Source organism: Sarcophilus harrisii, chromosome 1 (genome assembly GCF_902635505.1).
Source record: "Sarcophilus harrisii chromosome 1, mSarHar1.11, whole genome shotgun sequence".
NCBI lineage: Eukaryota > Metazoa > Chordata > Mammalia > Dasyuromorphia > Dasyuridae > Sarcophilus > Sarcophilus harrisii.
The window spans coordinates 80,843,896-80,868,802 of record NC_045426.1 but is presented as its reverse complement, the minus strand read 5'-3'; the positions used below and the strand labels follow the sequence as shown (position 1 = coordinate 80,868,802).

General features: G+C 35.2%; 1 protein-coding gene across 4 annotated transcripts in view; it reads right to left on the bottom strand.

Annotated features, from left to right (window-relative positions):
• Window positions 1-24,907, bottom strand: part of POC1A (POC1 centriolar protein A) — a 164,215-nt gene that overhangs the window by 80,989 nt on the left and 58,319 nt on the right. For all 4 annotated transcript variants that reach the window (XR_004232803.1, XM_031958241.1, XM_031958223.1 and 1 more), the window contains exons 8-9: window positions 14,874-14,942; window positions 12,670-12,765 (exon numbers count right to left, since the gene is read on the bottom strand). Coding sequence is in view for 3 of the 4 variants with exons in the window: in XM_031958241.1 (XP_031814101.1) it covers window positions 12,670-12,765; window positions 14,874-14,942 (165 nt within the window). In the remaining variant the exon portion in view is untranslated. The remainder of the gene's footprint in view (window positions 1-12,669; window positions 12,766-14,873; window positions 14,943-24,907) is intronic.

The following is a 24,907-nucleotide window of genomic DNA, read 5'->3' as shown; positions in this document are numbered from 1 at the left end:
AATCCCTATATTTATGCACACCTGCATTTTTGATTTCCCACAAGCTAATTGTACTATTTCAGAGTCTGATTCTTTTTGTACAGCAAAATAATGGTTTGGTCATGTATACTTATTGTGTATCTAATTTATATTTTAATATATTTAACATCTACTGGTCATACTGCCATCTGGGGGAGGGGGTGGGGGATAAGAGGTGAAAAATTGGAACAAGATCTTTGGCAATTGTTAATGCTGTAAAGTTACCCATGCATATAACCTGTAAATAAAAGGCTATTAAATTAAAAAAAAATAGAAAAGATACCTTAAAAATTGTCAGGTTACCCAACTCTGGCCTGATTATCACAGTAAGTAGGGATTCCATTCTGTCGTCAAAACACACAAAAAGTGCAAAAACTTCTGCCAAGATGACTTCACTCACTCTCAGTACATGAAATGTGCACACACTTACAGAAAACACAAAATCCAATAGACTGGAAAGAGAAACAGGTTTATTGTGAAAGAACTCAGCAGGCATCATAACCAAACAGCAGCCCTGAGTGAGACAAGATAAATGAAGACCAGATTACTGAAGATGGAGAGGATACACATTTTTCTGGAGTGGATGCAGAGAAGAGGAACACCATGAAGCTAGTGTAGGTTTTGCCATCAAAATTAATCTAGTCAACAAGCTTATATGAGTACCAAAGGAGTGAATGAAGGATTCATGACAATGTGATTGCCATTGCAAGAAAATGCCACACCACCAGCATCAATACCTGTGCTCCCATCATGATAAACCCTGATAAGATCAAAGAAAATTTTTAAGAAAATCTAGAGATCCTTATCATCAATGTGCAAAATGGGGCAAGGTTTTAATGCTGGGAGACTTAAAAACTTGAGTAGGTTGGAACTACCAGAAATGGCAAGGAATCCTTGAGAGGAACGGAGTCAGAAACAGCAACAGTCACTTATTACTGAAGACTCATGCATTTCATGATCTCATCACCAACACTGACTTTCATTTACCCAAATGCAATAAAACTTCATGGACGCATCTTTGCAGCAAACATTGGCATTTAATAGACTATGTGACTTTAAGGAGAAGAGACAGAAGATAATGTGTGGTATGGAGAGCTGGACTGATCATAAAGACTTATCCTTATCAAGAGAAATATTCGAATTCAACAAAAGTAGTGACCCCAAGGTAAAAAGATTACCAGAAAAATCAATATCAAGAGATTACAGCACTTCTCTGTGCAGGATCAGTTTGGACAACTTGGAGGGAATGGTGAGTCCCCACACAGTTGGCTACAGTGGAACAGAAAAGGAATAGGCAGTGTTCAGAGATCTGGTGTACAGCACTGCATTTGCCCATCTGGGTCAGGAAAATCACAAACATCAAGACTGGTTTGACAGAAATGATAAAGAAATTCAAAAACTGCTAAATGAAAAATGAGAACTTCAAAGGATTTATCCATCTCTAAAAAGGCAGCATTTAATGCCATCAAAAATAAAGCACCAGTGAACATCAGAGATATGCATGATTCTGGACTCAGTAAGCAGAGAGATGAAATTTAGTTTTATGCTCATAGTAACAATCTGAAATGCTTTTATGATGCCCTGAAGGCTATTTATGAATCAAAAACCTATGGTGCATATTAGCTACTCAGTGCTGATGGAGCCACATTGATTAATTATAAAGAGATAATCTTAAAGGGTTGGGATGAACATTCCCATAGTGTTCTCAACAGACTGTCATCAATTAATGCTGAAGTCAATGACCATATGAATGGTCAACAAGAAGCCTATGGTTGAAGTCAATCCCTCTTAACTGATGTTCCAATGAAGAAGAGATTTTGAATACCAATCTTCTTTTCTTGTGTGGCAAAGCACCTGGTGCCAATTCTATTGCAAGTGAAATTTACAAAGAGAGGTGGCTTGTGGAAACTGAGAGTGGACCGCAAGATAGCATTTTCATGCTTTTTATTGATGTTTGCTTGCATTTTGCTTTCCTTCTAAGGTTTATTTTCTTTCTAGACCCAATTTTTCTTGTGCAGCAAGGTAACTGTATAAATATGTATACACATTAGAGTTAAAATATATTTTATTATTTTTTGGGGTGAATTCCCATGAATTCAATTTGGTTTTATTTAGTACACAATTAGCAAGAGAAGATGAATATGAGTTATCCTCATAATTTCACATCACAAGGCTCAGATGAACTATATCTCAGAGTATACTTAAGGATTTTTAGACGTTATTGCTGAACTATTATTGATGATCTTTAAAAAGTAGAAAACAATATTGACGAATTCTCTTTTTCCCTATAAAAATGAAAGAAAATAAATTCCTCAAATATATTCATTGGTTCCATTTGTTAGCCAACAAAAAAAAAAAAAAAAGAAAAAGAAAAAACAAAAACACCCTCCTGCCCCTCCAAAATAAAGCAACAACCAAGAAAAAAACCCTAATCTTAATTATTGTGAGAATTTACAAAAAGAAAGTGTTATTTGCCTTTTGAGAAGAAAGAGCGATGTTACCCGAATCTCCCTTTCTTTGTTGTTGTTGTTGTTATTATAGCTTTTTATTTACAAGACATATGCATGGGTAATTTTTCAGCACTGACCCTTGCAAAACCTTCTGTTCCAACCTTTTCCCCTCCTTTCCCCACTCCCTCCCCTAGATGGCAAGTAGTCTAATACATGTTAAATATGTTAAAGTATTGAACATGCCTCCTGAAATTCTTCTTTAGGATATATCTAAATGTTAGGAATTCTCTTGATATCAAACCTAAAAATGCTGCTCTGCAACTTCCATTGACATTTCAGATACAAGGTGGTTAAAAAAAGATCTCATAAATATTATTGAAACTTGATGGGATGAAACTTAAAATTAAAATATAGCAATGATAGAATACGATCTATAGCAGACAGAATGTGTTTTTTTAAAAATCAGATTCAATAGCTTAGTATGCTTTTCTGGTAGAAATCACAAACACAAAAGTAGAAGTGCAGCACTGAATATATAGTGAGGATAACAGGAATCAGAGAACTTCAGAGAGAAAAGTGGTACTGATCTGGAAGGAACAGGAAAACAAAAGGGAACCTCATAGGAGTATATCAGTAGAAGCAAGTAGAGATATATAAAATATATAACTTCAATACAGCCTTAAAACTTGGATCTAGAGTGAAACATTCCATTGTGAGTAAATTCACCAAAACAAACATCCGCTTGAGGTTTTTCACTGCTAGAAGCAGAGCTCCTGATATGTCATTACTTTTTCTGGTTAAGTCACTGAATTTCTCAAAAGGTAGACAAAGCAATAAGGAAAGCTGCTGCTCTGGATTTCCTGCCAGCAATAAAGAAGCACAACCTAAAGCAACTTTAGGATGCACTGGCCATGTCATCATTACAATTTCTAACAAATGAGAATATTAGGAATTGGATAAAAAACCTAGATTTGGGGGGAAAATTTTTTTTTAATCTCAAAGATTATAGTTATAATCTTGTGACCTAAGACATTCAATGAGAAAATAGATAAGGAAGCATTAGAGGGTCTAAAGAACAAAATTTTAACAATATAACTAAAATTTATACTAATGAAAGAAAAAAGACATGAAAGTGGAGTGTGACTACACATCATTTTACTTCAGAAAAAGCTGGGTAGAGTGTGGGCCCCCAAATCAGAAGGATCTGAGCTCAAATCCAGCTTCAGACACCAATTGAAATGTGATTTGGGACAAGTCGCTTCACTGCTATTGGCCTCAGTTTTCTCATCTGTAAATGGGGAATAACAGCACTTACATCCCAGGGTTGTTATAAAGATAATATTTGTAAAGTGGTTTGCAAATCTTAAAGTAATATATAAATGCTGACTATTATTCCTAATAAAGAAGAATTCTATGAGGGAAAAGAAAAGGGAGGAGAATCACTGGAAAGTGACCAGAATAATTTTAATAAGTTACCAATAAAACATTTTAAAAGAAATAACCATGGAAAGGTACATAGAAGTTCTTTAAAAGCCTTTTATTATTCTTCAAGGAAAAATAATTCTTTTTACAAATATTTATAAAGCATCTATTGTGCTATGTTTTCAGGGAAAAAAGATGAAAACACGATCACTGTTCAATTGGAGCTTATGAAGAAGGGGGTTTAAACACAACATAACCTGAAACAGTAACACAGATCTTTAAGATCAGTTTTGGGGAGACTAAGAAACCCAAAATACGGTTTATAGAACATTTTGAGGATAATAAAAAAGGTTTTTAAATGCTATATTCAGAAAAGAAGATGAACAAGGAAGGAATAATTCTATTGTTCAGGATAATAGATAGTGTCATGGTAACAGTTGAAAGAAAAAAGCTCAACTCTGAGCTTTATATTTTGTTCCCATCAAACTATTCAGGAAATTGATCTTTAAAATGAAAAAATGAGCATGAACATGAGTAAAGGAACTGAAGCACAAAATAGTTACAAATCATATGAACGCTTAGCCACTTTAAATGGGATCAAGTCTCTAGACCCACAGAGATTTACATTCCATGATAATGAAAGAATCTGTTGATATGGTTTAAGAACTACTGTTAGTCATCTTTGAAAAATAATAGCAAATAGGAGAGATGACAGAAGACTAAGTACTAATTTTCAAAATAGGGAATTTTAGATGCTTTATAAGCATTTATCTGAGAATAACAAATATAACAAATGGGCTCAAAATTTAAGAAATCTCAATAGGCTGAAGTGAGAAGCCCAAATAATACCATCACCAAGCTTATATTTATATAGTACTTTTTTACTTAACAATGCATTTTGACATCCACTAGCACAAGAACGCTGTGAGAAATGGAAAAAGACCTCCATTTTATAGAAGAGAAAATAGAGGCCCAAGAAAGCTTGGTTATTTACCCGTGATCACAAAACTAGTTAAACTGATGATAAAACATAGATTAGAATAGAAATTTTTTGACTTAACCCAAAGTTTTCCTCATTTTTATCTTAATGAAATTAGCTAAAATAACTATCAAATCCCATTCAAGACCATAGAATAGAGTATAACTGAACCAGGTAACAGGTCAAGATTGGGAAGGGTGGATGGTCTGAGAATCTGAGAGAGTGATAACAAGTGGAGACAGTAAAGAGGAGGTAGTAGACCAACAAATATCAATTGGAGGGCTACCAGAAGATGCCACAGGAATAATAAGAAAAGGTGGTATCAAAAATTAGGGTTCCTGTTTTCCTAGAAACTTCCATTAAGGGCTAAAGTTGAAGTTAGCAAAGAGAAAATCACCCATGACACTTAAGTTTAAGTCAGAATTGATTTTTTTTTAATTTAGGGATATTCACATTTATTAAATATACACGTAAAATAACCACATTTGAAACACATGAACACAAGTTTAAGAGTAACTTCATTTACTTTAATCAAACTTTTAATATTTTCCCCTGCCAAACCTATCTCTCCTACAAACTTTCCTATTTCTAAAACTCAATACTACTCTTCTAGTCAACCAGTTTCCCAACCATGAAGTCTTCCTCAATTCTTCAATACCCCTACTCTTCCCCTTCCTTCATTATATATGATCAGTTGCCAAGTCTTGCCAGTTATACCTCCATATGTCTTAAAATTTATTTTCTTCACTCCTACTGCCACTATCCTCATGCTATTGCCTCAATTACTAGAAGAATCTCCTAATTGACTGATTGTGTTTTCAGTCTCCCCTTTGCATATAACTCAAGTATTTTTAGCAGCTCCCTATTACATTAAGGTTAAGATATAAACTCATCGGTATGGCAATTAAAGTACTCATGATATGCCTCCAGTCTATCTTCAAAAATTATTGCAAATTACTCCCCTTCTTGAACCTTATATTTTAGTTAAACTTTCCTGCCTGTTGTTCCCAAACTTAGTACCGCATCTCCCAGTTCTGTTTCTTTGCACAGTCCCATCTACTTGCAGTGCTCTCTACTCATTCTGCCCTTCTCACCTCTGCTTCTTAGAATCCCTAGTTGCCCTCAAAGCTTAGCACAGGGTCCAGCTCCATTAGGAGCCTTTCTGAACACCATCAGTTTTTAGTCCTTTTTCTCTCTCCTCTTCTAATTACAATGTGTATCTGTATGTGTGTCTTTTCACACACACATATACACACAAATATATGTACTATATTGTGAGATTTTACACACACAAATATATACACATATATGTAGAAATGTATATGTATATATTTGTATGTGTAATATTTTACATAATACACATAGTCCCTATGTTTACAGATAAATAAATGTACTAGAAGGCCTTAAACATTTTTATGTTTCCTTAAACATGGCAGCCTCCAAGTTCCTCAGTGTCTTCAAATCACTTGACACCTTTTTATTCCACAAAAGAACATTGACACTCTTGATCTCACCATTATTCAGAAGTGTGCTATCAAATACATGATTCCAAAATTGATTCCGAATTTCCCTTAGATGATCCTAACTTCCTCTTTTAGTAATTCATCTTCCTAAACCTATCCTTAATGTGACCTCCAGTCTCCTCCATTCCACAGTAATCTCCAACACTTAATATAACTTCATTTTTCTGTCCTTCTCAATCTTAACCCTATAGTTAACCAATTCAACACTGCACTATCCTCAACTCATTACCTACCCCCTCCTTATCCTACCATCACTTATGTCTTTCCAAACCCCAATTGTGGATTTTTCCCACTATCCACCTCTTCCAATCCCATTCATATGCTACTGAAGTGCTGGAGAATTACATATCCACAGTGACTGGGTATACAAATTCCAAAGCACCATCTGATCTCCCAGTTATTAATATCTTCCCCCAAATTACCTTTTATTTATTTTGTACATTTACATCCTGTCTTTCCTATTAGAATGCAAAATCCTAGAATAGATATAAGGGACATCCTAGATAGAAAGGACTATTGCCCTTCTATCTGTGTTCCTAGTACTCAGCATAGTGCCTGGAACATGCCAGACTCAATAAATGCTTATCCAATTAGATGATTAAACTAAGAGTGTCTAACTTAATTCCAAACTCTTAAAAACTCAGTCACTTTTTGTTCAAGGCCTTTTCCTGATTCCTCTATAGCAGTCAATGCTTCCCAGAGGTCCCAGTATGACTATGATTATCACTGGCATGAGTTGTACTCTTCCCCATAATCCTTGAAGTTAGGGACTCTTCTTTTTGGAGCTTCTAACACAAAGCTTGTGCTAGAAAGACATGGGATTCTGAACTGAAAGGGAAAATCTAGTACTTCACTTTCCTCAGAGAAATTAAGCCCACAATCACATAGGGTTAGTGTCTGGGATACAACTGGAACCCAGGTCTTTCAGACTCCAAGTTCAGCACTGTACACAGTAAACCATACTTCCTGCAAACTGATAAATGAAGGTTTGTTGGAGGAATAAATAAGTCTATTCTAGAATTAGATCTCCAATTTATAACTGGAAAAGAAATTGGGTTTTGATTGACCTCAAACTCAGTAGTTAGTAGCATGATATAGTTGCAGAAAAATAATAATAATAGTGCAAATTCAGGCTATAGTATCAGGATATAATATCTTGATCAAGAGAATTAGGAGTCTCACAGGGCACTTGTCAATTTATAACTGGACTATTGCTCACCATTGCACACTACATTTGAAGAAGGTTTAACAACAAACTGGAACACAACCAGAGAATGAAATATAACCAGCAAAAGGACTGGAAACCATTCAGTTCAATGACAAACTGTTAAAGGGATATTCAGTCTGGAGAAAGGAAAGAAAACAGAAAGGGGCTAAAGCTGAGGGTCAGCAGGTCTAATTTCTAATCCTGGCTCCCATAGCTAGTGAATACATGACCAGACAATGGAACACATTAGAACTCCCTGCCCTTTTTTTTTTTTTAAATAATTATAACCTTTTTTTGACAGAACCCTTGCCTGGGTAATTTTTTACAACATTATCCCTTGCATTCACTTCTGTTCCGACTTTTTCCTTCCCTCCCTCCACCTCCCTACCCCAGATGGCAAGCAGTCCTATACATATTGAATAGGTCACGGATATCCTAGATACAATATATGTGTACAGAACCGAACAGTTCTCTTGTTGCACAGGAAGAATTGGATTTAGAAGGTAAAAATAATCCAGGAAGAAAAACAAAAATGCAAACAGTTTACATTCATTTCCCAGTGTTTTTTCACTGGGTGTAGCTGCTTCTATCCATCATTGATCAATTGAAACTGAGTTAGATCTTCTCTTTGTCAAAGAAATCCACTTCCATCAGAATACATCCTCATATAGTATCGTTGTTGAATTATATAATGATCTCTTGGTTCTGCTCATTTCACTTAGCAACAGTTCATGTAAGTTTCTCCAAGCCTCTCTGTATTCATCCTACTGGTCATTTCTTACAGAACAATATTATTCCATAACATTCATATACCACAATTTACCCAACCATTCTCCAATTGATGGGCATCCATTCATTTTCCAGTTTCTAGTCACTACAAACAGGGCTGCCACAAACATTTTGGCACATACAGGTCCCTTTCCCTTCTTTAGTATCTCTTTGGGGTATAAGCCCAGTAGTAGTACTGCTGGATCCAAGGGTATTCACGGTTTGATAATTCTTTGGGCATAATTTCAGATTGCTCTCCAAAATGGTTGGATTTGTTCACAACTCCACCAACAACGCATCAGTGTCCCAGTTTTCCTGCATCTCCTCCAATATTCATCATTATTTTTTCCTGTCATCTTAGCCAATCTGACAGGTGTGTAGTGGCATCTCAGAGTTGTCTTAATTTGCATTTCTCTGATCAATAGTGATTTGGAACACTCTTTCATATGAGTGGAAATAGTTTCAATTTCATCATCTGAAAATTGTCTGTTCATATCCTTTGACCATTTATCAATTGGAGAATGGCTTGACTTCTTATAAATTAGTCAATTCTCTATATATTTTGGAAATGAGACCTTTATCAGAACCTTTAACTGTGAAAATGTTTTCCTAGTTTGTGGCTTCCCTTCTAATCTTGTTTGCACAAAGGCTTTTTAATTTGATGTTATCAAAAATTTCTATTTTGTGATCAATAATAGTCTCTAGTTCCATCTTTGGTTACAAATTTCTTCCTCCTTCACAAGTCTGAGAGATAAACTATCCTATGTTCCTCTAATTTATTTATAATCTCATTCTTTATGCCTAAATCATGGACCCATTTTGATCTTATCTTGGTATAAGGTGTTAAGTGTGGGTCCATGCCTAATTTCTGCCATACTAATTTCCAGTTATCCCAGCAGGTTTTGTCAAATAATGAATTCTTATCCCAAGAGTTAGGATCTTTGGGTTTATCAAACAATCGATTGCTATAGTTGACTATTTTGTCTTGCGAACCTAACCTATTCCACTGATCAATTAATCTATTTCTAAGCCAATACCAAATGGTTTTGGTGACTGCTGCTTTATAATATAGTTTTAGATCAGGTACAGCTAGGCCACCTTCATTTGATTTTTTTTTTCATTAATTCCCTTGAGATTCTCGACCTTTTGTTCTTCCATATGAATTCTGTTGTTAGAACTCCCTGTCCTTAATCTCCTCATCTGTAAAGTGAGGGGGCTACTTGTTTTACAATTTGTGAGGGAAAACATTTTGTAAAACAAAGCATAAAATATGAAAAATGATCATTATTATTGATCATATCGGAATAATAGGCACCTGTAAGCATTCTTCAAATGGCCAAGAATATTAACCTCTCTCTCAGGGTTGTTGTGAAGATCAAATGAGATAATATGGAAAATTTTACTATTATTATTTTAATATTTAAATGGATGTAAACTGGACAAGGAATCAAATTTATTTTCTATAGCCCAAGGAGACAGAATTAGAACCAAATGAACAGAAAATATAAGGAAGAAAGTTTAAGCTCAATTGAGAATTTCCTAACATTTAAAGCTGAGATCAGCTAGATGATATAGTGAATACAATGCTAGGCCTGGAGTTGGGAAGACTGAATTCAATCTGATCTCAGATACTTCCTTGCTGTGTGACCCTGGCCAAGTCATTTATCCTTGTTTGTCTCAATTTCCTCAACTATAAAATGAATTGGTGAAGAAAATGGCAAACCAATCCTGTATCTTTCCTAAGAAAACCACTAAAACACACCTGTCAGATTGGCTAAGATGACAGGAAAAAATAATGATGATTGTTGGAGGGGATGTGGGAAAACTGGGACATTGATTCATTGTTGGTGGAGTTGTGAACGAATCCAACCATTTTGGAGAGTAGTTTGGATCTATGCTCAAAAAGTTATCAAACTGTGCATACCCTTTGATCCAGCAGTGTTACTACTGGGATTATATCCCAAAGAGATTATAAAGAAGGGAAAGGGACCTGTATGTGCACGAATGTTTGTGGCAGCCCTTTTTGTAGTGGCTAGAAACTGGAAACTGAATGGATGTCCATCAGTTGGAGAATGGCTGAATAAATTGTGGTATATGAAAATTATGGAATATTACTGTTCTGTAAGAAATGACCAACAGGATGATTTCAGAAAGGCCTGGAGAGACTTACACGAACTGATGCTGAGTGAAATGAGCAGGACCAGGAGATCATTATATACTTCTACAACAATACTAGATGATGACCAGTTCTGATGGATCAGGCCATCCTCAGCAACGAGATCAACCAAATCATTTCTAATGGAGCAGTAATGAACTGAAACTAGCTATACCCAGAAAAAGAACTCTGGGAGATGACTAAAAACCATTACATTGAATTCCCAATCCCTATATTTATGCACACCTGCATTTTTGATTTCCTTCACAAGCTAATTGTACAATATTTCAGAGTCTGATTCTTTTTGTACAGCAAAATAACGTTTTGGTCATGTATACTTATTGTGTATCTAATTTATATTTTAATATATTTAACATCTACTGGTCATCCTGCCATTTAGGGGAGGGGGTGGGGGGGTAAGAGGTGAAAAATTGGAACAAGAGGTTTGGCAATTGTTAATGCTGTAAAGTTACCTATGTATATATCCTGTAAATAAAAGGCTATTAAATAAAAAAAAATTTAAAAAAAAAAAAAAAAAAAAAGAAAACCACTAAAAGGGGTCACAGAGGGTCAAAAACGACTGAAAACAATTGAACAACAACAAAATACATGAAACAGGAGCAGCTATGTGGTACAGTGAAGTGAATGCCAAGCCTGGAATCAGAAAGAGAGTTCAACAGCATCAGACACTGTCTTTATAGGTGACCCTGGGCAAATCACTTAACCTCTATTTGTTTCAGGTCCTCATCAATAAAATGGCCACACATTAGAGAAGGAAATGGCAAATGATTCCAGTATCTTTGCCAAAAAAAAATCTATGGCCAAGTTCATGGGCACACAAAGAATCAGACACAATGACTTAATAAGAACAATTTATGGAATGAGTTTCCTTATTAAACTGTGTTCAAGCATAGTCTGTCAGGGATATTACAGAGAAGACACCTACAAAAGATGAGAAATCATATTAGATGGCACAACAATAAGGTTCTACAAGTGAAAACTGGAAGCCAAAAAGCCACGGTGAAGACTGGCAGAAATATGTGTTCAGTTGTGAATAACCTCTTCAGGCCAGGGTTGGAAAATATTTTACTAAGCACAAGATGATTTGTCATAAACAGTCACACATAGTTACAGTTGCCTCCACATGAAGGGAGAAGGAATGATGAGTAGAGAGGAAGAAGAAAGAGTATAGTTCATGTGGATGGATGGCCAGACAGGCCTACCTCAGAAACAACTTCTCAATTTTATGGGTGAGAAGTCATAAACTGAGTGAAACAGGATAGGAGGGAGATGGCCAAGAATTATCAGTCAATCAAAAAACAAACAGGGAAATCAGAAAACTTCCATGATTTTTTCCTTGACTTCTGCCAAGATTTATTATATGACCTTGGAAACATCACTTCCTGGTAAGCCAATTTCCTCATCTGATGAATGCACAGTTGGTCAAGGCTCACAAACATAAAAAGGCTGTAGGCAAATATGAATATAAAATACCCAGAAAACACTCTGGGTAACAAATTCCATATATCAATACTTAGCTTCAGACATAAAGACTAGGACTTTAATGAATGAATCACATATTAATTGTACAATTTTAATTTGAACACTGTGCATTTCTTAAAGACATCTAGTTAAACTTACTGGCAATGGTTTGGTAAGAGATGAACTTTCTTCTGGTGGGTTTAAAAAGACATTCTGAAATCAAGGCAACCTTCTAAGTTCTACAACAGCTGGTGCAAATGGATCCAGCCTGGTTCTATACCTGAAAAATCACAACTTCCTGAAAGCCTCCCCAAAGAGAAAATGTGCCAAGGAAAATTTCCTCTAGCATACATAGGTTAAATAGGCTACAAAAGAAAGCCAGATCTCTGCTCACAGAAATCAAGCAGATATTTTGATTAATCATTTTCTAGGTTCATCTGTCTTACATAACAGAGAATTCCATTAATAAAGTAAAGTATCCAAGTAGAAAGTATCCAAATGTAAAGTATTCAAGTGTTCTTTGTGCATCAGATTTGGTAATAAAAATCTCCATACAAAGGAAACCTAACATTCTCCTATCCCCAACTTTTCTGAAGTATGCCCCTCTAATCCCAATCCATTGATAAAATCTAAGATCTCAAAACCTCTTCTTCAAATTCACCTACCAGACTCTTGACTTCATCCTTTGAACTGCCAGATCTGTGGGTCTTCAGGGGATCTCCATAATTGGTTGTATCAAAGTTAGACTTCCATACCATCACCTGAAGAAAAAAAGGAACACATGTATGTATATGCACACACATACATACATGTGTGCATATGTGTATGCATGTACTTATATAAAACCCTATGTGGATCTTATTCAATGGTAAAAATAATACTCTGCATATGTAAGAAATAGTAGGAAAATCGGGTAGCAAAAGAGAAAAACTGTTTGCATTCCCTTGCTATTTGGTTTTCCTAGAAAGCTGTGTATTTTTAGCCATTAGATCTTTGGATTTCCTCATCCTGGTGAATGGGAAGTAGTGGTGGAACAGAACAGTAGTTTGAATTATCAGGAGGATGGTAATGGAAGTTCAGGAAGAATCAATGGATTCTATAGAATAAGGGCAACTTTTACAGGCTTACTTACTTTTAAAACTATGGGTGTTTTCCAGGCTGATCTATACATTCATTTAGCTACTCCTCTGAAAAATGAGAGCCCCCTAAGATTTCAAAAGAATAACATAATAAGAACGCACTCTTTTCTTAGGATGTCAGTGCTGAAAATCATGAGTACTGGCCGACCTTAAAAATATATTCTTAACCTGGGTAAAATCACTTTAATCCAAATAAAAAAATTTTTTACCTATCAAAAGATACCAGAAATTGGACTATATTGCAATGGGATGAAGATTCAAAAAATACATTATATCTTTTGCAATCTAATGTAGGTAAGATGAAGTAGAACTAAAAGGCTAAGAATACTCAAAAGGGGAGAAAAAACACACACAAATAAATGTATTTTTACATACATTACATTTATACATATGTAAGTGTAATGTTATATTTTTAATACAAATACACACGGAGGGAGAAGCAATAGTTTTAAGATATTGTAACTTCTGCATAATAAAAGGAAGTCAGCCAGCCAGTCTGAGAGCATCTTGCAAACTTCAATCAAAAACCAAATCTTATGACATTAGGTAAATTGAAAAGCAATCAATCACCAGCATAAGTCTAATGAGGAAGAGATTGTTAGCTTTGAAAAAGTCAAGAATTACAGAATGAAACTTTTCCAGGGATACCTGGATATATGAGATGGCTTCGGGCTATTCATGTTTAGGAAAGGAAAAAACAAAACAAAAACAAAGCAGAAAAGAAATCTCTGCCCAGGTTTTAGGTGGATCAGTTCTAAAATCCTATCCCATGATTGTAAGACCTTTGAAGGTAGGGACTGTCTTTGGTCTCTTTTTGTATCCCTAGCCCAATGGCTAGCACAACAAATATACTTATAAATGTTTATTGATGAAAAAAAAAAAATGAAAAGCACCATACTTATCCTCTTCATTCTTTAAGCCATAGCCAGTGGATTCAGGAACAAATTCACAACTAGCTCTGTGACTTTTACTACAAATACAACATGTCTATGTCTCCATTTTCCTTTCTAAAAAAATGGCAATAGGAACTTAGATTTATCCCTAGAACATGACATCATAACCATCATAACCAAGTAGAACCCTATCTATAAGACAAGGGTGGGGAACCTTTTTTCTTCCAAGGGCCATTTGGACATTTATAACATCATTCAAAGGCCATTCAAAATTATCAATGTATAGAACTCAGGCAGTAGGAAGATGTACCTAGCTTTCAGCTCATCATCGTTTGCAATTGCCTTAGCAAATGATTTCTTGGGTCTTGTGCAGCCTTTAGGCAAGATGTTCCCTATTCCTGCTGCAAGACAAAGGGAACTTTTACAAGTTTAATAAATTATTAAGCTATGGATACTTGTAAGATTGGAGCTTATATTAATGACTTTAAGATATATGTCAAAGGCTACAGCATGTAAAAGAAAAATTAAACGTACATTTAAAAATTTCCATCTTTATACTGGCCATGTTCCATCAAATCCTACTTATATTCAAGTACTTAATTTTCCTCCATACCACAAAAAAGAAGAAACCACCAAAAATAAAGACAATAGAGGAGATTAAAGTACATCACATTTTGTTGTACAAAAAAAAACCAGCTAGTCCTGAAAGCTGCCATTTTTTTTTAAGAGAATGCACCTCATTTTATAGTCCACAGGTCTCCAAAAATGAAGGAGATAGAATGGTATGGCCCCACCATCTATAACACAATTTCATGCCTGACAGATGTTTATACTTACTTGCTCATCAACACCTCCAGAAGCAAATAATTCCCCAGATCTTGAAAAAGCAACACAGGTAGCTGGTCCCTATTATTAAGTAGGAATGAAGAGGAAGGAGGAAAAAAAGAAAGAATCATACTAAATTATAACATGTAAAAAAAATGACAACAGTTTATCTTAAACTAGTATTAATACAAAGCCTTTAAAATATAAGTAATTCTCCACTCAGGACTGAATCTTGAGCAGGAAGATGGCATCCTACCATACATCTCTTACCTAATCTTTGGATGATTCATAGTTTCAGGAAAATTCTGGTAATCTACCTGTTTCCTCTGCCCTGTCCCCCACTTCAGTCCCCTTCCTCTCTCTCCCAAAATCAAGAGCTGTCCACAAAACATTAGCTATCCTCATACCAAAAGACCCTTTCCCATCTCTAACAGCTTTCTGTCTAAAGAATGTCTAGTTCTTGGCTCTTCTCAACAATGAGATGATTCAGACTAGGTCTAATGATTTTATGATGAAGAGAGCCATTTGCACCCAGAGAGAGCATTATGAGAACTGAATGTGGACTACAACATAGTATTTTCACTTTTTTTGCTATTTGCCTGCATTTTAATTTCTTTCTCATTGTTTTCCTTTTTGATCTAGTATTTCTTGTGCAACACGATATTTGTGTAAATATATATAGAAGAATTGCACATGTTTAACATATATTGAAATTACTTGTCATCTAAGGGAGAGGAAAGAGAGGGAAAAAATTTGGAACACAAGATTTTGCAAGGGTGAATGTTGAAAATTATCCATGTATATATATGTTATGAAAATAAAAAGCTCTAATTTTGTACACACACACACACACACATACATGTATATACATATATATATATATATGTTTATATAAAAATAAAATGCCTCCCCCCCAAAAAAAAAAGAATGTCCACTTCTATTAACTCTTTGGTAAAGCCTAAGACCTTTGCAAATGAGATCTATGCAGCTCTGCTCCATCTCACATCTCAACTGCATACTGGCTATTTCAAACTCAGTTCTCTGTAGACATCCCTAATTCAACATGTCCAAAACCAAATTGAATTCATACTCCATCTTAACAACAACAACAACAAAAAAACTTTACCCTCTTCAAAACTTCCCATTTGAGCCAGGGACAACATTCTGTCACCTAAGACTTAATATTAACACTGACTCCTCCTTCTTCCTCATTCAACATATTTAATCAACTGATAAATTCTGTCATTTCTCCTTTTGCAATATTTCTTATATCTGTCCTCTTTTCTACTAGCATAGGCCCTACTCTAGTTCAAACTTTCATATTTTGCTTGACATGTTGATGAGCTTTTCTAAACTGCTTTCCCCTATCCCCTCACATGTTCAATACTGCGAATGATATTCTAGATAGGAAATGGTTAAACATGAAAAGGAATATTTTAAATCATTTTTCCATGTTGCATAGGGAATTGAAATAAAGTTCACTTAAGTGCACAACTGACCCATCTCTAGCTCACCCAGCTAGAAGAAATAGAAACAGGAGACCTAAGCTTCAGTCTCTGATAGAGGAAATGAAGAAAGACATGGTTTCTCTCCTTGATACCAACCTCTAAGGTTAGGGACATTCCCCAAAATAGCCTTATTTTCCCCAAATACACTGTTATTATTTATTCCCACAATGTTGAGCTTAACACTTCTGATTCTAGGAATATTTTCACCTCTTAAGCATCACTGAGATTATTCTGAGTAATAGTTGGCACTGGAGAATAACAAGACATTTGAAAGTTGGACTCTTTAGTCAAAAAGAAATGGAATGTCACAAAGTAGTATTCTGGAAAGACCCACAAGTATTCACAATTTTAGATTGTTCAAATATAGCTACCCCACTTCTCACTAAGTTATTTCAAAACTGTCTGTGGAGCCACAGTGCCAACAATATCCTACTCTCTCTAACCACAAGCCCAACACATGAGCAAAAAGAGTGGGTACCAAAGCTGGATGAAAGCAGAGATGCCTCCCATACATCTGTTGCTAAGCAGGCTGTCCTCAAGGGGCAAGAAGAGTTATAGGAGAACTTCACTGTTCACACCCAGGGCTAGGACAGAATCTAGAACACTTCTTCCACCGGAAAATCCCAGATCAGATTTATGTGGACAGTCATGTTTTTGCTAGAAACAAGTACCACTGTAATAACAGCTATATAGGCTTTTGATAATTCTTTCACCAAATTCTCCTCACAGCTATGGAAATCAGACAAGGAGACAAGTCAATTTCAAATGTGCCTTCCAATCTGGCAGACTTTTCTTTCATCATGTTATCCATACAAATGGAAAACTGGGCACACAGTGAAATATGTAATTAGGAAGGGAAGCAGGGTGGAGAAGTTGAAAAGAAGAGAGAAAGAAAAAAGTATAAGAAGCCTAAATAAAAAATTGCCTTAGCACAAGTTTCTAACTAGTGATTAGTTTCTAAGAGGTTTCAGTAACAATAAATGACTAAACAAATATTTGTGAGTTCAATTCCTTGCCTGACCGCATTCAACTATGACCACAAAATGTCAAGCTAGGTACATTATGTCTAGAAACAAAGTTTCAAGAGTAGAATCACAATGAGAAGGAGATAAGAAAACAAATGGAATTCTAATTCTTTGATAAGTTTCAGGATCATATCCTATTTGGGGAGGCCAAGTGTGAGTCAGATGTTCTAGGAGAATCACATAAGTTCCCAAAGTAGCCCAGCTAGAAACTGAGACTCTGCCTGGACCAAGCCACAACTATAGGTACTTGTTTTTTTTTTTAAACTTTTAAAAAGAAGTCACCCAAATTCCATGACTCCAATTAAGAACTGATTGTGCATTTTTAAAAAAGGGTGAGCCTCATTCAACAAACATTTGATGGTAGAGCTCTACATTCTGGGCCGTGTTGAGTGGGTTCAGCAAGAGAGAGTCAAGTGCTCTAATGTTTGAGGGAAACTAAAACCATGAGTTACTAAATTCATTCCTGACTACTAAAATGTTTACCAAATTGGTCATATACTATGCAATCTAGTTCTTTGAAAAAATATAAGTATTAGAAAAAAAGCAGTGCACTTGTCTGGAGAAGTAGAATAAGAATCAAGTACACATCCCCACTTCTATAGGCAACAGAAATTAGTTTTCAAATATAGAGGCAATAAAAGCTCCAATGTTGGGTTGACAGTCTGTATTTTTATATAATCTTTCAGAATGAGGGATTTAATATATTCCCAGAATCAATTAGGACAAGCACTCAAGAGACTAAAATATTGTCACTAAAAAGAGTCAGTACTTGACCAATCTAGTAGGTCAACAAACATTAAGCATCCAGTATGTGCCAGCCATTGTGCTAAGTTCTGGGGATACAAAAAGAGGCAAAAGATAGTCCCTGAAGCAAACAAATATGTACCATTAAGTTACATATAGAAGAAATATGAATTAAGGAAGGGACAGCAATAGAATTAATAGGGGCTGAAAAAGATCTAGTCTACCACTGTAGGGTAATCCTATTTTGCCATTGTTCAAACAAGACCAGGTATGTTGTTCCCAATCCCTGTTGTAACACGCCAAGAAACAATGTTTGTTAATGGAGGAGTATAACAATTAGAGAGGAACAGACAGCAATACCAAAAACCCTTCACTGCTACTGTTTGGCAAAAATGCAGTACTATAAGTACTTCAGATCCATTCTTTCTAAGTCAGTCACTGGATAGGCAAATATTGTATTTAGATGATCATAAAAGCTCATATCCACTTTATACTTCTAAGTATTTTAGTACTTTGCTAGAAATTTAACAAATAGGATAATATAGGCAAGTGTTCATAAACCTTAAAGTTATTACATAAATATTAGATATCATCATCATCATCACCACAGCCCCACACAAATAGGGGTTTTTTCAAAGGGGATATCATCGCCTCTCTCATAACAAAGGAATCCATTCCAAAAAGAGCTAAGCAATGAAAGAATATATATGATTGGCCCTATTTACAAACAGTCTGTTGTTCCCTTAATCAACTACATGCTGGATTTCAATAAACAGGGTATAAAAATGGGACACTACCTAGAAAAGATATTTCTAAAACCAGGGGAAGTTTTTATTGCAAAATCTCTTCATTCTATCTAAAACCTTGGGCGATAATGACCTAGAAGTTACCAGGAGCTACCTAGTCTGTGGAAGAATGCCCAGTTTGCCATAAAAAAAAAAAAAAAAAAAAAAAAAAAAAAAGGCCAATAACCAAATTAGTACTTCTGAGTCAGGAACAGAAAAATCTCAGCTATAACGTGTTTCTCACTTGAATAATTTAACAAAGATAACATACTCCCATATAAGCATAGAGAGAACCTTTTAAAGATCATTTTAAAAAATCTAGCTAAAACCAAAAGCAAGCATTAAATAATGGGAATATGCTAGACTCTTTTCCAAAAATAAGGAGGTAAAGCTATGATGCCAACTCCATTATTATTTGATATAGTTCTGGAAATGCTTAGCAATAGCAATAAGACAAAAAGAAAAAACAAAGGAATAGAGATAAGTAAAGAGGAGAAAAAAACTATCCTTGTTACCTAGTGATACAATGAAAACCCCAGGGAACCAGCAAAAAATGAGTGAATAGCTTTAGCAAATTAGCAGGCTATAAAACCTCAAAAATCAATAGCTTTTTATATAACAACAACATAATACAAAAAGCAATGATAGAAAAGTAAATCCCATTTATTTAACCCTGTTTGTTTGTTTCCTCATTTGTGAAATGAGCTGGAGAAGAAAATAGGAAATCTCTCCAGCATTTTTGCCAAGAACCACCCCACATGGGGTCACAAAGTCAGACAAAGTAACTGAACAACAATAACAAAAATATTTGGTGATCAAGACACAGTTGTGCAGTTTCAATTACAAAGCGCTCTCAAAGAAATAACAAATTAAATAACTAGGGAATATTCAATGCTTGTGATTAAGTTGAGCTAATATAATAAAAATGGCATTACCAAAATTATTTTTAATACTATACCAATCAAATTACCAAATGGATTACTTTGTAGAATTTAATAATAATAAAATTAATTTGTAAAAACAAAAGATCTAGAAAATCAAGAAAATGATGAAGAGAAATATGAAGGAGGAAAGTGCTTCTAAATTTCAAATTATACTAAAGAGCAGCAGTCATCAAAAATATTTGGTACTGTTAAAAAATTCAGAGGTAAATCAATGAAAAAGAAAAGACAAGGAAGTCTCTGAAACAATAAAACTCAAACTGAATTCAGTGTTGGATAAAGAGGAAAAGATAAATTATTCCACGATATGTTTGGTCTAAGCCTAATTTCTACCAAACTGCTCGATTTCCCGAGCAATTTTTATCAAAGAATTTTTGTGTTAAAGTTCAGAATCAGCTGCATATTGGAGATTAACATTAAGAACAAAAACAACCAAAAAAAAAAAAAAAACCCAAAGAAAGGACTGAATGGTTGCTTGAAGGATATAGCTAGTGAGAAAACGAAACTACATAACTCATACTCTGCTTCTAAGGGAGGACAAAAAAAAAAGCAAAAACAAAAAACTAGTTGAGAATTGAAACACCAGACAAGCAAAAAGAGTACCTAGCTCTCCTTGAGGACATCAAATGACCAGACTCAAATAAACTACATTCAAGAGGACCAAAAATATTAAGAGAATATTATCTCTGGGTCATTGTTAGTGATCACTAAAAGATCATGGTGAACTGGGATAGGTGTCATGGGCATAGAAAATAGTAAATGTTCTCAATTTTCAAAGAAGGAAAGAAAGAAGATCAAGTCTACAAGTTATATACCAGTATATTTGATTTCTATTCCTAGTAAAATTCTAAAAGCTCCATGAGACCTTAAAAAAATAATCTAGGATCAATAAAATCTCATATGATTTCATTAAGAATAGGCCATGGTCTATTGACCTCCCCACAGAGGTAGGTGGTCAAAGAAATAAAAATTAATCAAACATCCAAAAATATTTGCAAAATTAAGTAAAAATTGCACAGCAGAGAACAAAAGAAAACCTGCAAGGAAGCAAAAAAAAAAAAAAAAAAAGCTGGGTAGCTTTAAAAACAAAATGTAGTATTTATCACATAGGTTTTCTTTAAATGGAAGTTTATTTTATATTGAATTTTCTCTTGTGTTCTGCTATATTCATGAGAGTGGGTTTTTGTTTGTTTTATATTTAAGTTTAAAATGAATACTTTTTTTTTTTTAGTTTTAATAGCTTTTTATTTCTCGAAATACAAGCAAAGATAGTTTTCAATATTCATCTTTGCAAAACCCTGTGTTCCAAATTTTTCTCCCTATCTCCTCTCCACCCCTCCTATGGGAGGGTCTATGGACAGCAAACAATCCAGTATAAGTTAAACATGTGCAATTCTTCTAAACATATTTTCACATTCATCATGCTGCACCAGATCAAAGTCTGACCAAAAGGTGAAAGAAAAGAAAAAAACACAAGAAAAAAAAATAAAACAAAACAAGCAAACAACAACAAAAGGTGAAAGTACTATGCTTTGATCCACATTTGGTCTCCAGAGTTCTCTTTCTGGATGTGGATGGCACTTTCTATCATAAGTCTACTGGAATTACTCTGAATCACCTCACTGTTGAAAAAAGCCAAATCCATCACTTAGTCTTATTGCTGCTATGTACAATGGTCTCTTGGTTCTACTCACTTCACTTAGCATCAGAGTTCTTGTAAATCTTTTCATGCTTTTCTGAAATCAGCTTGCTTGTCATTTCTTATAGAACAATAATATTCTATTTATAATGAATATAAAACTTTTAAAATATTTAGAACACTACTTTTTTGTGGTAGCAAAGAACTGCAAATAAAGTTGATGCCTATCAACTGGGAAATGCCTGAATAAATGGCATTATGAATGTAATGTAATATTAACTGTACCATAAAAAATGATGAAAGGCAATTAAGGGAAACTTGGAAGACCCTCAGAGAACCAAGAAAACAAGTTATATAATGACAATAGTAACATAAAGGAAAATGACTTTGAAAGACTTAAGAATTAATGAATACAATGACCAGTTCTACTTCAGAAGACGAATGATGAATTATGGTTCCTTTATCTTGGCAGAGAGATATTAAAACTAAATATGCAAGAAAAGAGACCTGTTTTTAGACACAACCAATATATGAATTTATTTGGCTTGCCTAAACTCATTTGTTACAAAAGAGGGCTTTTTTCGGGGTGGGTGGGGAATGCTGGGAATGGAGGGATTTGTAGAAGGGAATTAATAATGAAAAAAAAAGGTAGAAAGAGCTTTCATGAAACATTATAAAAGGATAAATACCCGAGCAGAGAAATTCAGATGACAAAGATAAGCTGGATAATGTTAGTCCTATTATGTTAAATTTAATAAATACTTTTTAAAATAGAAAGATAGTATGTTACGGATATTCAATTTTGTATACAATCTTCTTTTTCCATCATTTGTTTAGTTCAATAAAAAAAATAATTTTCTAAAGAAAAAAAGTCAGACTTAATGAATACTATTTCTTTTTTTTGACTCATTGTCAAGATTTATTTTTTTTTTCTGCATTACTCGACAATCTTTCTTCCTTTGACATTCACTCAGGAAAATTTTCTACCCAATACAAATTATAATGGTTGTACCAACTTCCAGATCATTCTACCTCTATTCTTAAACTTACCATCTTCCTCTCTTCCCTAACTCCTTCAACTAAGGGGCTTGAATATCCACAAATATTCTTTCAAACTCTCTAATCTCTTAATTCCTCAACCTCCTGAAATCCTAAAATCTCTTCTTTGACTCCACTTCAGCCACCTATAGTGATGATCACACATTCAATCTCACCAATACCCATAGGTGTTCTACTAACCAATTAGAAAGAAGCTCTTGATATTCCCTTTAAATTATCATAATTTTCTTTTAATTCCATTCTTTCTCAGACCATTACCTCCACTTTGACTTAATTTTCTTTCCCTCTCCAAAATCAATCCAATAGTTGGCCGTTTGCACTCTACATCATCCTCTGCTTTTGAACCCCTTGTTCCCTTGTTCCATCACCACCAAATGGCCCTAGATTATTTCCATCATTCTCATCCTCTTCTCCTACTCAAAAGTGCTGCATGCAACTAGAAGTTTCACAACTGTGCTCCCTAGGTACACTACAACTTTAACTGGGTCCTTACTATAGAAAGACAGTAATTTTAATTTCTCCTTAACTCACTACCTATCTCCCTCCTCAAAGAAGCTTTTCCAGAACTTTTCCTTCCCTTCTCAAGACTTCTCTCACACCTCTCTCTTCCCATTTCTCTCAGCTATGGACTTTTCCTCTTTGAAAAAATTAAGGGTATTCAAACCTCTCAAAGCTCTCTTTTCCCAGTCTCTTCATCTCAAAAATGCCCCTTACATCATCACTCACTCTCTCCTGCTTTCCCCAGTCCCCACTTTTTAAAGAAGTGGTCCTTCAGTTTTGCCAGTTGCCAGAACATTTCAAACCAGCCATGTCTGAGTAGCAGACATATGTATCTGACTTTAAAGCAATGACTTCTCAATCAGGAATGATCTAGTGTATGTAGATGCTTTCTCTGATCCCTGTCCATAGCACACTACTCTCTCTGGAGCATTTGTGTTGCAGAGAAAGAAAGGAGAGCTGAGCTGCTCTAAAATGGATCAATACTTTGACCTCTAGCCAGGTAGTTATTATTACCTTTCAATTCTTCTGACCTTTCTCAAACACCCCAACCAACCTGCCCAAAGAAATTTACCCAAACTACTGACCAATTCTTCAAAGTAAAAACTACAGGACAGAAGACTCAGGAATTGGAAAAAGGGGGAAAGAAGGGGGGAACCCAAGCTTCTTCAAGTGTTACTTTTTACCAAAAGCATTGCTTTCATCTCCATACTTTGTGATACAATTTCTAGAAAGTCTTACTGCAACAATGTTGCATTACAACAAAATGGGTCATTCTGGGACATTCATTCATTCAACAAATATTTCCCAAGTTCCTTCTGTATAAATTACTGCACCAAGGTTGTGGGGAGTACACAGATTATTTTGGCATGTTCCCCCACTCCCACCTCCACCCCCTGCAGAGTTTATAGTCCAAAAGAGAAGAGACACATGCAATAGTATACATATGTTGATGAGAGCAGGTAAAAGTTCAAAGCAGGGGAAGGTGGGAGCTAGGTTTGGGATAGAGAAAGGGTTCCTAGGGTAGGCTAGGACATTCTAGAGTTCACACCAGTACAATGTAACCTTTATGCTAGAACAACTAAACATGTGAACTATGTGAAAATCACTTTTACAACACAATGCATCCAGTTCTATGTCCATATAGAGTCTAAGTGAACAAGCAACCGAAGACACAACTGGAACACCAAATTTAACTTCCTCCCACCCACCTCCCACCCACCACTCTCTTACAAATAGCTCCAAGGGACTGAAACAAATGGCTATGATTCTATATTTCATGCCCCACAATAAATAAATCTATGTTTCTACTCTATTACTCCCAGTTCCAATGGATAAAAAAGGGTAACAGAATCTTTGCTCAGGTGAGATTTGCAAGATGTTATTAACCAATAATGCTGAGTAATTTCTCTAGGCCTGTTTTTACAGCAGACACGTTAAGGGGTTGGTTTTGTAAATCACTTCTAAATTTCTTTCCAGTTCTGATATTCTTCTATCTTTTCTATCAAGTCTTACCAAGCAAATGCTACCTTCTCTGCTCCTACTGCTGAACTGCCTACAGCTCATTCTTACCTTTCTTTCTACAAAGATCGCTCTACACTCTACACTCCCTGGCCTTTATTTTCTTAACTTCTCCCTCTTTCATTCCTTGGGATCTGCTCCTAACAGCCAACTCCTAAAGAGTTCTCAGCTTGAATTTCCAAAGACTATCCTACCAGAATTCCTGCCAATATATCCAACTCCACAGGTCCAAGACCAAATTCATCATCTCCACCTGACCTGACAAAACCAGCTCCTTCTTCTGCCTTCGCTACTTCTGTTTATGGCATCCCTACCTTCAGCAGTCA